Consider the following 15,346-nt stretch of genomic DNA (forward strand, 5'->3'; position numbering starts at 1 on the left):
ATTTGATTGTCTTTCTTTATGGGGAAAATCATTAATCAAAGTCACTTTCTTTTTTACTCGTCCTGTATATCAACTGAGCTGAAACTTCAACAAGTTTGTTACACTCCGGATAAAGGATTTGAGCCTTTTCGTTTCAAAATGCACCTCGGCTATTTTTTATTTCTGTCAAACCATGAGCTTTAAAAAGGTGTAGGCATAGGATCGGGAGGTAGTGCCGGCGCGGGCCGCCGGCGCGGCCGGGATATCTGAACCATACTCCACCGTTGGCTGAACAATGACCGTAGCTCTGACGATATGTTCCGGTTTCAGCTATTTCACAACTCAAGTCTTTATTTAGTAACTGAATCACAAAACCGCTTCCCCGACCTTTAATTCCAAAACCTTTTCAACTTCAGGACGCACACAAAAACCTGGAAGTTAAAAAGTTTGCTTGGGTGGGTGATTTTGAGGAAGTTCCCGTTCCCATATCTTATGCGTGGAAATCAATAAACTTCATTATCAGTCTTTTCGAGTTCCGATTGTTTGACACGTGCCAATTCGAGAAGACCGTCGGTCAAAATACGAAATGAATATTATTCAATTAATTCGAATGATTATTCTCAATACATTTATTCATGGTGATGTAGTAAAATGACGAATTTGACAAACACGATGAAGATTATTTTTACCAGTCGTTAAAAAGTATGAGTAAGCGACGTGTGTGGCTAGTTTATGGAACGTATTTAGATATTTTCGTCCCTGCCGAAGTTTGCTGAAACCCGTCATCTCCGCCATTTTCTGACCGAATCCGTACGGCTAGTCCCACTTCCTGATTTTGTAGCGGGCTGAAAAGTGGACTTGTTTCACGGCGAGTAACCCTCCGTTGCGTGGAATTTGCCGAGTTGTCATCGGTTTAGAACTCATCCTAAGACGGACAAACCCTTCTGCTGCATGTTGGGGGATCTGTAGACGAGATTTGCTGAGGGAAAGTGGAGTTTGATGGCAGCAAACGGGACAGATTCTATGGGAAATATGAACGACGAACTTGATCCAAAGTAAGTTGAATTGTTGTAGAATGCGAAGGGTTGCCAATTTTGTTGTGGGATTTTATTAATTCATAACTTCTTTCTCTTGTTGACAATTCCATTCATACGTACTTATTTTTGTTAACAATAAGGGGCGTACTAGGCTGTATTTGTTTAATCTTAGCATGCTTAGGCAATGTTATTGTTACTGTGTTAGGCAATTTGAAGATTTCCATTTGGAAAGATTCCCATAAATCTGGCCATCAGAACCGCATTAGAAAACGTGTGAGGGCGCTGTTCATTTGTTACCCTTTTTTCTGAATAGGAAATTGTGATTAAAATTTAGATTTTTTGGCACATTCATACTGTTCTATTGAAATTCACATATCAGAATTTTTGAAATCCTGAATGCTGTCTGCAATATCTTTATTGAAATAAGCATGAATAAAGACAAACATTTTAAGAAAATGTGAGTTTTGAGCATTTCAATCACCATTTTAAATTTGTATGCAACATAATCACACTTAACTCTGCCATTAAACGTACACGTTTCAGTGTCTCAAAAAAATCCCTGCTTTAAATCCATTTTTCTTTGGTTTGCAGATTCCCACCATATTTAAACTTGTATTCAAATGTCTATATCAGTTATTTCTACAAAACCACATGTATCAAAACGAGTGTAGAAATATATTCAAAAAATTAAACTAGCCTCCCTGGCCGGCCCACTTGTCACCGGCCTGTGCACAAACCGTATGAGACTGGTCTGAAAATTTCTAAGTGTTTTCTCAGTAAATACTCTCTAATATTTTCCCAGCTAATTTTGACTTTTTACTTTAGGACATAGGCCTAGGCCTTTATGGTTGATAATGATACTTGATAGGTCACTGAAGGGAAAAATCAGTGATGCCTGATGGCTTATGGGATTTTTTTTTCTATAGAAATGACAACATTATATAGGTCATTAGTTAAAAAGGCAGGAATACTGAGCCGAAATGTTCAGCATCAAGAGTATCCAAAGACGTCATTCTTGTCATTCTCGAAGATGGCGACGCCCATCAGCAAATGCGCTCCGAAATTTATGCCAACGTCAACGATGGTTAGAAAATGAAAATTAAATGAAAAGTACATCCTTTATAAGGTGAAAAATGATTTTACTTTTGGATTTGAGTGCGAGCATCTGTTCGTAACGAGGTGAAACTGGCACCCTTTTTATACATAGTTGCAGATACTATTTCGGTAATCACGATTTTGCCAGACTCCCTACCAAAGAAGCGGCGTCTGGATACTACATTCTCCTCAGACTGGGACCTTGCGTGCAGAAAAACAAAATCAGGCCAACTTTACTCAGCTGACAAAATTCTCCAAAATTGTCATCAGGCAGACAGGCAAAGACAATTTCCCCATTATTTCTCCAGCAAAGTTTGAGGTGTCGGTTTTATTTTTTAAGGAGTCTCTTCTCCAACATCCGGCACCTGAAAGTGAAGCCAAGTGATTGTCAATTTGAAGCCTAAGACTAGACTGGTACATGTACATTTGTACATGTAGTATGTACAACGTTTTGAGAAGATTGATTCTTCAGAAGTCTGGTGGGATGACTTACCAAATGTTTCTTTTGACACAAGTACTTGATTGATGTAGTACTTAAAGGGTGTTGGACTAGTTGTTTCATGTGCCAGTCTGTTTTCTTGGATTGCATGTTTTTACTGTCTTTAACCCTAACCCTCAATCCTCCAATCAATCATTGTGGTGGTTTTGGAGGATTTTGGAGGATTGAGGATGAATGGTGTTTGAGAAACATGAGGATTTGGGAGGATTGAGGATGAATGGTGTTGAAGCACATGAGAATTTTGGAGGATTGAGGATGACTGATGTTTGAAGGAGAGGAGGATTGAGAAGGATTGAGGAGGAAAGCATTTTGAGGGGCAAGGCCTGTCTGACGATTTTGAAGGATTGAGGCGCTAGGGATCCTTCATTTGAACTTAGGTGGAGGATTTTGGAAGATTGAGGATTATTCTAGCAAAAAGGTCCTAGGGGGTTAGGGTTAAGTTGTGGGACTCTCAAACACAGTATTGAGAGTCCCAAATTTTCGGACTAGCCACAGCCATGAAGGAAAAAGGAGTTGGGGGGGGGGGGGGAGTAGTTCAACTTCAAGTAACTGGTACCTGTTGTCCAACTTTCATTTCATTTTGAATTCTTTTCCAGGTGGTACTTCGGACGCCTGACCCGATATGAGGCAGACAGTTACCTCAACAACACCAAAGCTGGCACCTACCTGGTCCGAGACAGCAGCACCAGCCATGGAGATTACGTACTCTGTGTCAGGTATGACAAATAAGGCCAAGTAGAAAGAAATAACGTTTTTGTCCAGGCATTTTTAAAAAGATGAAGGAGGCAGGCACTTTTGTTTCCTCACTTTTCTTCTCCTAAGATGGCAGTTGGATTCTTCCATTTTCTCGTCTCGCTTGCTGGTATAACATTGTGTCCAAAGGAGCCGTTTGACCCAAAAAGAAATAGTTCTGCTTCTGGTTTCCCTGCCTACCCTATTCTGACAGCCCCTACCCTAATATGGAGAAAAAAGGAAACAAAAAAACACCCAAAACCATCATTTTCTACCTTTTACCCTTGACTTACACGCAGACGTCTTCATATGATCGTACACCAAAAAAATTGGAAAAAAAAATCAACCCTACCTACATGTACCTACCCTATTTTCAAATGCCATGTAACCGGAAACAGACCTGGTTTTTTTTTTTGGCCTAACCCTTTTTTGGCCTAACCCTTTCTACGTAGGTACAATTTTGTTGGAAACAAATAAAAATACAGTTTTGACAATGTCAATTTGCAAAATATATTGCAAATGTATGAATAAAAAAATTGTTAAGAAAAAGGCAGAGACCAGAAACTGGTTAAATTTTTTACGTGGCTCTACAAAGGTTTATGGGAACGTCGAGATTCAACCTCAAGTGTCTGCATGTTTAATTTTGCATTCTTGTACACATTTTAGGAAAAAAAAGTTGATAATCTGTGCAAAATTGTATTCTTTTTTAACAAGAACTCGTGCCGTTTTTTTCACATTTTCATGATTTGGGGATTTGTTGGCATTTCAGTTTGAATTCTGTTGTGAACTTCCGGATGAGCCTTCATGATGCGTTTGTGTGTGCATGCGGTGTTTTTTTTTTTTTTTTTTAAAGATAGTTTTGAGAAATTGAAGTATTGGGCTATTTAAAAAGTTCATTGTCTGGATTGAATGGGATTTCCCCGGCAGTCAATTTCAAAGTGGTTTTCCCTCTGTTTTCGCCAGTATTCTATGAACTTCCTTCCTTCTTCCCAACCACAAGATTCCCACGTGAGATCACACGTAGGCTTTGTTTTTCCAAGGTTTTTTTTGTATATTGCTCCAGTGCAGTGAACCATAAGCATATTGGACATATAGTTCCTGTTGGTATTCTTGAATTGAGCAGCTCTAAGAAAAATATGCTGTCTGATTTGGCATGCTTAACCTCCTATGCAAACCTCTGTGCCAAGTTGTCCTTTCAGTCAAAATTAATTGACTGTTTTTCCAACAGTTAAAAGCTCCCAGCCTACATGTACAAAAAGCAGGATTGACTGGCTGTGACTGTTTATGTAACTTGATACAGCTATGCTTTGACTGTAGGTGATTGATAAGCCAGCTGTGCCTGCCACTTGTCTTTTTTTGTGTCCGTTGACTGAATTTGACTAGTCGCAGTGCTTGCGTGAAACATGATCTGACTGTTGGTGACTAGCCTGCCTAATAAGGCATGGCAGGGGAAGATGATTGATTTTTTTGACTGGCTGTGACTGTTCAGATAGACATATGAGAAACAACATTCAACAACTAGCCTGTGTAATTAACCCTAACCGCCCTGAATCGTCCAAAATCCTTTTTGCAAATCGGAGGATTTTGCAGGATTGAGGTTACATGGCAAAAGTGCGTTGCGGATTTCGGAGTACGCACTGTGTCAAAGTCTTGGGCCGGACCTTGTGTTGTTTATGCTCAGCCATGCATAAATTTAGTCCTTGATTATACTTGAAATCCTCCGCACTGCTCTAGGATGTCACTGCCTCTGCCTCAGCCTATTGACAGTCATAGCCGGAGGATTTTGCAGGATTCAGGCAGTGGTCACCCCTCCATGGACCATATTCAAGAAATAATGGAGGAATTTGCAGGATTGAGGCTACATCCTAGCAAAAAGGCCTAGGGAATTAGGGTTAAGGCATGGCAAGGGAAGAGGATTGATTTTTTTTACTGGCTGTGACTGTTCAGATAGACATGCGAGAAACTAACATTCAGTCCAACTCATTCAAAATGATGCGCATTTATGTTTGAAAAAGTAGACACTAATTTCTTCCTTTTAATTTTTGTTTCCATTTCTTCAGTGAGAATTGCAAGGTGTCCCATTATATCATTCAATCGCCGATGCACACAGAGCTCAACATGTACGTGATCGGTGACCAGTCGTTTTCCACCTTACCGCAGGTGCTGGAGTTCTACAAGCTCCATTTCCTAGACACGACAACTCTCGTCGAGCCGGTAAGTCCATCTGCGTTTGTATGGGCTTGGTGCGCGAACAAAAGAGGGCGCTCTTTTTACCACTTTTGAGAGCCTAGTGGTCGAGACACTAGCGTGGGCGTAGTGGTTTGCGCGCATATGACTTGAAGTATGTATTTTATTCTGAGTTGTGCTAAAAAATGCGTAGCGTCTTTGTGTTAGCGTCAAGCTTCATCGATGGTCTCTCCCAACTCTTCCTTTCTTACCATTGAGGGAGCGTACTTGTGCACGGAGCCCACACCATTTCCTACTCCTACTGAAGAACCCTCGGTCACATTCAAACTTAATCTAATTCAAAGTACTCATGTTGGAAGTCGCATTCCTTTGTAATTTTTTTTTTTTAGAATTGTGGATAAGTCCATGTAACAAAATATTTAACAACTTTTATGCTATTTCCCAGGTCTCTGTAGTGACTTTGGGCGTGATCCCTGGTTGTATGGCATACTGGTTTATGGCTTCTGTCTAGCGCCCCTTGAACAAAGATATTGACAAATTGGGGAACCGCCAACATAGGGCTGGATAGCTCAGTTGGAAAGAGCACTGGAACGGTTATCCGGAGGTTGCAGGTTCACGCCGTGCTCCAGTCAATTTCTTTGTTCAAGTTTTCAATTACTTTGATGTAAGACATATTTTTTATACCCTGGAGGATGTATGACACCCAGAGATTTTCCTTAGGAGTTGTGTGTCCCCCCTCCCCTTTGGGTTTAAAAAGTTTGTAACCCACACCACAGCAGTCAATACTCAAGGAAGGATTCACCATATTTCACTAGTTTTTTTGGGTCCAATATTTGTGTGTTCCAGTGCCAGAGGCATCCGCCCAGCAGAGACGTGCCCGATCTGATGGGGGCGCCGCTATCCCAGCACGCGCAGGGGCCATCCCACAATTCTCAGATCCCTCCTCCGCTGCCCGCGATGAACTCCAGGTCGCCCGGCCTGGGCCTCATCTGCAAAGCACTGTTCAATTTCACAAAAACGGTAAGGCAGCTATCACTCGCATTGCAAACAAGTTTTGTACATGTAATTTCTTGTTCCCAGCTATAGAGGGTTCCCCCCGTGTTCCCTGGGTTCCCCGTCAGGGTTCAAACCCACGTACCGTGACACGTTGAGTCGAACACCGTAATCAGTGGACCACAGTGCCCCAATGTCCGTGACAGAACCAAGGATCCATGATATCTAATCAATGATTCAGAGAAATGGTCCAACACTCCTAGTTTGTCATCTCCTTGACTGTTACTAGATGATGGATGTATATAACATTTGAAAAATATATTTTCAGGCTGGAATTGCTCACTAACATCTAGCGATTGAGCTATTACGATGTCTATCATCTATGAATATTCTCGTAGTTTCTTGGAGTCCATGTATCACACAGGGTAAATTTGACCTGTTCGGTCAAAAGCAGACGCTTCTGGGCAGAGGTTGAAATTGAGATAGGGCCAAAAAAACGCTGTGGGGGTGATTTTTTTCGATTTTCAAATTTTTGCATATTTGTAATCCTGCACATTTTGAAACCCTAATTTGAACTCTAAATATAGTATATTTGGTGATTTGTTCAAGTATATTTCAGTCAAAGAAAAGTACTGTTTTGTGACATTCGTGGCCATTTGCTCCGTTTTTCTACTTTTCGACACAGTGACCTTCAAAATAGCATAACTCTGCCCAGGAATGACTGGTTTCAAAAATTAAACCACCTATTTAAAGGAAAAAGAACATATTTTAACAATATGCAAAAATCTCATTTTTGACCTAATGCCCAGAAAAATCTGCTTTTGACAGAATAGGTCACAAATGTGAAATTCTTCCAGTTGGTTACAGTCACTTTTTTGTTACTCGTTGGCGCAGGATGACGAGGACCTGTCATTTGCGAAAGGCGACAAATTGACGATCATCAGAAAGGACGAGGATCAGTGGTGGCTGGCCAGAAATAACATGGGTGACGAGGGCCTGGTGCCTGCCAACTACATCAAACCAGTAAGTCTGGTACCTGATGTACCGCTGTATTTGGTTCACAACACTGATCTCCACGTCAAATATCTGGATAGCTGGTTAGCTACTTTGAGTTTCAGGATTCCTGTCCAAAGCTAGAAATATGCAGAAACTAATACTACTACTACTAACAATAATAGCAGGCATTTATATAGTGCTTTTACGCCGCAACGGAGTATCAAAGCGCTTTACAATTATTAGTTTCCTTGTTTCAACGGGCAAACACTCCTGAAACCTTCTCAGCTCGCTGGGGAGTATACAGCTCGATGCTGCCTGTTAGGCGCAAGGAAGCTAAATCAACCACAGTAACCATCTCTACCCTAACAGGTACCCATTTACTCCTGGGTGGAGAGAAGTAATGAGTGACAAAGTGCCTTGCCCAAGGGCACACGCGCCATGACCCCAGGCAGGACTCGAACTCACAACCTGCAGAATAACCCGCTGACCACAAATCCGATACCCTTAACCACGAGGCCACAGCACTCCATATTCATGCTAAACCAACCCCTTTTTCCTTCTCCGCCTTTCGCAGCTGAACGAACTCGGAGGAAGCGACGGCAAAGGGGCCGGGGACGGTCGACACTCCATGGGAGAGGATTCCAAGACCGCCACCAATAACGACCAGTATCGGCAGCTGAACTCCATCAACCCAAACATTGTGCAGTACGCCATCGTGGAGCAAGGCCGGATCCCCAGCGCGTACGACAACACACAACTCAAACTTGAGGTAAAAGGGACAGTACGTAAGAAGAAACAGATTGTGCATGTTACATTAAACCTTAGCTCACGCAGTAAAGAGTTTTGATAGTTTGCATCAGGCACGTAATTTTCCTCGGCTCAGCCTATCCCCTCGTTTTTTTCACTTAACACTTTATATGTCATTAAAAATTGAACACACTGTGTAAAGTCTTGTAAGGGCCCGTCTCAATTCTTATCCTGGACGAGTTCCGGACAAGTTGCGGACATTGTATTGGTCATAATAAGTTGCAGGATTCTGAGCAACTTCCCCGCAATCTTTCCGCCGCAATTAAGTTGTCAGTATTGGTGAGTCCCCAAGAAATAAAAGGGAAAACCACCCGTTGCTAAAGTTCTGTGACAACTCCTCGTGCGGCGGCGGGATGTGAAAATGCCAGTTCAGTGATTTCACTATTGGTCAAAAGAGGGTACTGGCGGTTCAAAATCGCTATACCGAACGATCGTTATTACGAACACTTTCTGTGGATCCCACGATGTTCGTTATATCGGCGTTGCACTGTAGTGACATAGCTCAAAAGGTCTAGCTCCCATTGCGATGCTCTTAAACCAACTTTTTGTCTCTCCTGTTTTTGTCCTTGCCAGGTGGGGAATCTAATCAAAGTCCTTGAGAGGAACGTGTCCGGTAACTGGAAGGGCGAGGTCAACGGCAAACAAGGGTACTTCCCCTTCAACAGGGTCCGATTACTAGACCAAAAAACCTACGAGGGACTCATAGAGGAACGAAGGAAAGCCAACAACGTCAGTGCGTAATGGCGGGAAATCCTTGCACCTTTCGAGAAATGAAAAAAAATAAAAGTAGAAAAACTTTGGTGTCCAACCGCACACCTTTATGTATGATTTGTGGATGACTTGACTTTGTACATAGCCGCATTAGACCACTGTGAATATATATATATTAACCAAAAAAGTGCATAGATTATATGCTGGTGCTGTACAGCAAAGTGGTTTGATGATTATCGTCTTCTTGAACGACAAACGGGAAGTAGCATGAAACGCGAGGAAGGGATATCGGCACCAGGGACGCGGTTGGAAGATGCGTAACGGAGACGTCTGCTTTTGCCAGCAAGCCAACTTGGAGTGCGTTGCTACGTGGCCCGATGGAACGATGATCACATTTCAAATCTCGCGATTGATTCTGGGTCAATGGAGCGTGTCATCCAAAACGATCTTCGTCTTCGAGATTCTGTACTTCATCACTTGCCACGTTGCCATCGCATCTGACTTCTCCCTTGGAGTGAAGGGCAGGTACCTGAATATATGCAAATAAAAAAAAAAAAAAACGACGAAAGGAGGGAAGAGGAACCACCCTGGTTTGGACGGGCGAATCTGCGTGAGCAAGCTGCTGTTTTAGTTCAGGATTCTTGTAAGTACAAGTAGGTAATGCCAACTTCAGAGTAAAGCAATTGTAGTGTGAAGTTTGGGCTCTTATGAAATACGGACTTGGTTGTATGGCTCATGCTTAAGTGAAGAGAATCCAAACGTTGACAGCTCACTTGCGAGGGTAGCGTCCATATAAGAGAACAGACTTCATGGGAATCCAAATAGAGCTGTGCATCGGAGCCGGGTACCCGAGTATCCGACTGTTTCCGAACCAGATTATGGAATTGAGTACCAGTAACCATCTGTAGAAATTACTCAGTCACTTCTCAGAAAATAAAAAAAAGAGCAGCTTCGAATGTCATTGATACTTCGGGAAATTTCAACATAAAAAACAGACTACGTGGAAAACAAAACCAATTCCACGTTTACGATGCTCGTGATAGTCGCAGTTTTTACCATAAAGCTAAAGAGCTCACTATATACATTTGTGTACTGACGCACCGATACCAGGTAGTATTAGTATGCAAACCTTTATGAAAAATCTGAACAGCAATTTCCGAGATTGACATTTTTGGGGATAGGTTTCTTGAATGGGTACCCGGGTTCCCGTATTTTTGTCAATAGGGTACCGGGTTCTGTTCCACCCGTAGAGGCACACCCCTAAATCAAATTGCATACCATGTCGTGTCCACAGGTACTAGAACTATTGTTGCATCTAATGCCAACAGACGTTCTCTTAAGCACGGGTTATAATGGGGACATTCCTCCACACATAGAGCAAGTGGCCCGCATGACTGCACAGCCTTTGTGTGGTAGCGGGACTGCACAAAAGCAGCAGCTGGGGAACTACCCACTAGCCGTGTGCCACGGCATACCACAGCTGGCAACTGCATTCCAATGAGGATTAGCGGCCGCGGCCATGACCGCTTCCCGGGCCCATGGGGTTAACAAATATATGCCTTGGAAGGAGGATGTAGTAGAGCAAAGGTTAAAGTCATTTTTGTAAGCCTCCAAGTAAAAAAAAAGGCTTTGAAAGTTGTCCAGAACGGTGCTGGAGTGTTCTGTGAAAGTAGCTTTTGTCATAAAAAAAAGGAAAAAAAAAGGAACCAATGGTTCCTGAAATGTACAAACAAGAATCAAAATGTGCTGTTTTATGTGCAGTTTCTGACAAGCGTTGTATTTATATTTGGTTAAAATTGCAGATTACTGGCTCTGCGTAACAAAGTATTTGAAGTAGTTACTAGACGGATTTGTGTGCATTGCTAACCCGGCCATGTGATGTTGTAACTTATGATGTTAAAGGATAATATTTATTTTAAGTGTACGTCTACAGTAGGATCGTCTAATTGTTTTCCCTTGCCGTAGAGATAGTCGGTGGGAAATAACAAGTTGTAATGATCCCACCTTTGGCAATCGTAGTTGTGGTGCTTTGCAGATTGTGCCAGAGACCAATTGAGGCATTTGCATGAGGAGGGTTCGAATCCCACCCGAGCAGGTTCGTGAATTTTTGTTTCTACACGAGCCCTTGGGTAACACTGACTAGTGGTGGGAGAAATCGGAGATTTCAAAATCCGGTTAGCCTAATTTTTTTTCAAACCGAATAACGGTTATCTGATTTCACCGGAAGTTTCCGTTCAGCTCACAGTCATGCCACAAAAAGTGACGAGTGAGGTGTCGCAGGAAATGCCTTCCACAATGACTGGGTATAGTTTGCAGGATTCAATGACCACTGGGCCTTTACAAAAACGCTCCAGAGCTGTAAAGCTGAAAAAAAAAATGGGTAGGAACTCTATGATCAGTCAAATGGGCAGACTATCCAAGAACCAAGAAGACCACAAGCGAGTAAATTTTGTCACAATCAGAGACATGGAGCAAATCAGGGGATGTTCCAGTTGTTTTCTGTACCCTGTGTCACAAAAAAAAATGGAAGGCTAAATTTTTGTTAAAAGTTAGTTTTGAATATCCGGTTTTCAAAATCCAAACTGAATAGTGGAATTCAAACCGAATTTTAAAAAATCCGGGTAATAATCCCACCACTTGTCTTACACTGACTAAGTGTTTTGAAAAACACGACAACTGTACGTCGAGAAAAATGGCGTCTGTGAGGTTTTTTCCAGATCCTGCCATAGGTGTGTTTTACTGTTCAAACACTGCTTTAATTTTAACATTGCTGTCGAGATGTAACATTGTAACATGTTTGTTACAAAACTTAACTTCTGAAAGAAAGACGAGAAATAGTAAAACAAAATCCGATATTCATATATTCAGTGACTTTTGCGTAATTTTGTTTTTAAAAGAACTTATCACATTCGTAGGACTTGAGGGAATGATCCTGAACAAGTGTACAGAAAAAAACCCGGTGAATTTGCTATAATCAACAATTATATTCACAATTCGGGACTTCCACGTGAAAAAGAATTGCTGAAAGTGTTTTCATTAATTCATGTGCCTGAATATTCCTCTTTGGAAAAAAAACTACATCGAGATTCAAACTTTTTAAAGTAAATCCTTGAATAATCTGAAGAAATAATTATGCCATGTTATGAGTACTTGTAGTTATCTGTAAAAAAAGGAAAACAACAATTTTTCGGACCCCGAATGGGCCAAGTTTATCTGTTGTAGTTCAGACAAGTAATCTTCACTATCTGCAGCTTTTTGAATGTGCCTAACATAACCATGCAATAATGTTCCTTCAATATTAAACAGTTTACCATTCATCAGTGTGACTTCATCTTACAATTCTGATCTGCATATCTACGCGTAGACCTCTGCACGCTGATCGTAGTGAGTGTTCCAACATGCACCAGGTGTGGGTGCTGCGGGGTTTGCTTGCAAACTTGGCGTGCTACCACGGGGAAATAGGTGTTGGGCAAAAAAAACCCATCCCGGCTGTCATTGCGAAAACCATTAAAGACATGTTCAACAGCTATAGCCCGAGAGTAGCTGACACTGCGGCAGTGTGTAGTGGCGGCACAATAGCGCTCGGTGTCCGGCCCCGATTTCCCGCAATTCACGAGCGTGGCTAACCCGAGGTAGTCATGATAGAATGAGAAAGAGCTCTTGGTCACTACCTAAGTACCTTCATCCCAAATTATAAGTAACATTTTTAAAATGTGTAAAGCAAGTGTGCCATGTAAAACTGGGCCTGCATATTCGCTAATGCCGAACAAAAATCACAAATTTTGGTTTGTGCGCGTAGGTACATGTATCCCGTAACAGAATGATGATCTGAACTGCAGAATTCTTTTGGCAGGCAGAACCATGAAATTGTGGACGGGAAGTTTTTAAAGCTTCCCAAATATTTAATGTTTGCTGAGGACTCTGTGTATGAACGGTAGAGGGCGCAGTGCGCACAACTGTACTCATTCTACATGCGCACACACCCATAGCGTCTTGGCGTGAGCGTCAGGCGTCGTCGGCAATGCGTTTGAATGTCTCTCCCAGTGGTCTCCCCCAACTCTCCCATTTTGACCGTTGAGGGGGTACTTATGCACGGAGCCCATGTGCCTATGCTGCCTATAGTCCCCAAGCATGCATTATTTAAATGAGTTGACCCCAAATCAGAGGTCATGAAAACGACAATGCGTTGGGTGTTCTCTGACTCTATATATCTGTGTGACATTGAGGCTGCCTGCAGATAAACGATCAATCATACCAGGTGTTAAACGATATTAGGAATATTGCACCCAAATCTTTAAGAAGACCATCATTTTCATATCATTAAATCTGTAATCAGTATGTAATAAGCACTAGCAATTGACATGCACTGGTATTTGACATGCATGGTATAGGCAAAGTAAGTGATTTTTTTGTAAGTTACATTGTTAAAAATATTTAAATTCAGTGCTGCACCTATAGAGCAGATACCTTGTTTTAAGATAATCGTTCACCTTAATCACAGAGTTAAGTGGTTCAACTAATGTAAACTGAATTTCAGTTTATTAATGGAATAGTGTCGGGCATTCGAATTTCCGGACAAAAAAACAAAACAATTTGAACTATGTTTAGGTTTTGTGCACAATCCTGTCTGGGCCCAATTTGTGATTCTGCTTACTGCAAGCAAACGGTTCCAAACAAATTAAGCAGGAAGTCTATGCTAACAGTAAGCATATTTCACAGGTTAGGCCAAAAAAAAATAGTAAGTCGGTCTCTGGTCAGCGCGCGCATCGATTTTAATCATGCGCGTCAATCTTTTTTTTTCTCCAAAATGTTCCGCAGTAGCTCCAACAGCGCCCTCTATTGCTGCACCTCCTCAATTTTTTCTACCAAAGAGCACCAAGGAATGGGAAATTGCACCGAGGCAAATGATCGAGAGCACCAAGGCAAATTATGGAGGACACCAATGTACATGAGGACACCAAAAAAGCAAAATAGTACCCCACCTTCTCTGTACAATCCAAGCTTGAAGAAAAAAAAAAAGCCAAAAAAAAAAAAGCTGCGTCGCCGCATCAATTCCAAAACTTTGGTCTGACCAGAGACCGAATATTTTTTTTTTTGGCCTTAGCAAGGATTTGTATAGCTTTTGCACATGGCTACATCCGCTAATTAAGGATTGGGGCTTTAAGTGTATGGTGTAATGTGGTAGATGCTTCGGTCACGCATCATAAGAAGTCTTCGCAAATCCAACGTGCGTGCGCACATCATAATTTAGTTCCAAGAGATCAACAACTCGCCACATGCGTACAAAACCATAGCGGGGTAGTCTACTAACAAAATCAAAGAAAACTTGTGGTTTGGAAGTACATGTACATTTGTAAATGCAAAAGTTTGATGATTTTTGTTTACGCCACCATGGTTTACAATGTTTTGAATGCTCCAACTTTCGTTTCGACAAAAGTTTCCACCATCTTATTGATCAGGTAAAAAAATTGCATTATGCGGATTTGGTTACCATGTCCCCCGTTCACTTTTGTGCATTCACATCTGCTTTGTTGATCTCCCGAAACTAAAAAGTTGAATCTGATGTACGCATGCACTGTTGCATTTGCGGTATACACCTCTATGTTCCGACACTCCTATGTTCAGATACCCCTATGTTCCGACACCCCCATGTTCCGACTGCACATATTCCTAATTCTATCCCTAACCCTAACCCTAACCGGGAGTAACACAATTTTGTGATTTGAACGTTTGCATGGTGGAAAGATGCTTAGAAAAGATAAGTTTGCGGTAGCACTCTGTGAATAAATCTCTCTTGTGAAAACATGTATGTGTGGTTCTGAAAAGAACTGGAGGGACTCAACGTTTTGAACAGTATGCTCTGCCCGTCGTCAGGCAAATCTTATCTTGTCTTAACTCAATCTGCGCAGAGGCTTATTGTGTGGTATTAAAATAGATTATAGCATAGCATTCTTGTAGTTCGATATACATCATTGGATCATGTTCAACTTGTTTCTGGCTGCATTATCTTACTACACGTATACTGTTTACCAGACATACACATGTACTTGAATTTCCTTTTCCTGTGTCGTACTTTAAAGTGTACAAGTAAACTGCCTTTAGACACTGAAAAAAAGTTATTTCCTCATATAAAATAAAACCTTGCTTCCTTAAATTAAAAAGATAAATAAATGAGAAAAGATCTCCTTAAAACTGATTGTATTGTATGAAACAAAAAATACTTTTCTTTTATAAGCCATGTATATTGTATGATATTAATTAACATGTTGTGTATATAAAAAAAATCTTTATGCATCTTTGAATACATGTC

The 15,346-nt window shown here is 41.4% G+C and overlaps 1 protein-coding gene across 1 annotated transcript; it reads left to right on the forward strand.

Moving 5' to 3' along the window:
* The first annotated feature begins 756 nt into the window (after positions 1 to 756).
* LOC119725593 (adapter molecule Crk-like) lies at positions 757 to 10,180 on the forward strand. The gene is made up of 7 exons (XM_038197059.1): positions 757 to 1,034; positions 3,207 to 3,326; positions 5,403 to 5,556; positions 6,376 to 6,549; positions 7,417 to 7,545; positions 8,093 to 8,287; positions 8,899 to 10,180. The coding sequence occupies exons 1-7, from the start codon at positions 979 to 981 to the stop codon at positions 9,064 to 9,066; spliced, it is 996 nt and encodes a 331-aa protein (XP_038052987.1). The 5' UTR covers positions 757 to 978; the 3' UTR covers positions 9,067 to 10,180.
* Positions 10,181 to 15,346: the final 5,166 nt, after the last annotated feature.

This window comes from Patiria miniata, unplaced genomic scaffold (assembly GCF_015706575.1).
Source record: "Patiria miniata isolate m_02_andy unplaced genomic scaffold, ASM1570657v1 HiC_scaffold_19, whole genome shotgun sequence".
NCBI classification, from domain to species: domain Eukaryota; kingdom Metazoa; phylum Echinodermata; class Asteroidea; order Valvatida; family Asterinidae; genus Patiria; species Patiria miniata.

Bases quoted from the DNA above. Each gene is read 5' to 3' on its own strand.
- LOC119725593 (XM_038197059.1), top strand. From the start codon at position 979: ATGGCAGCAAACGGGACAGATTCTATGGGAAATATGAACGACGAACTT. The intron at 5,557-6,375 runs GTAAGTCCATCT...TGTGTGTTCCAG, and splicing joins CGACAACTCTCGTCGAGCCG to TGCCAGAGGCATCCGCCCAG. The intron at 7,546-8,092 runs GTAAGTCTGGTA...CGCCTTTCGCAG, and splicing joins CTGCCAACTACATCAAACCA to CTGAACGAACTCGGAGGAAG.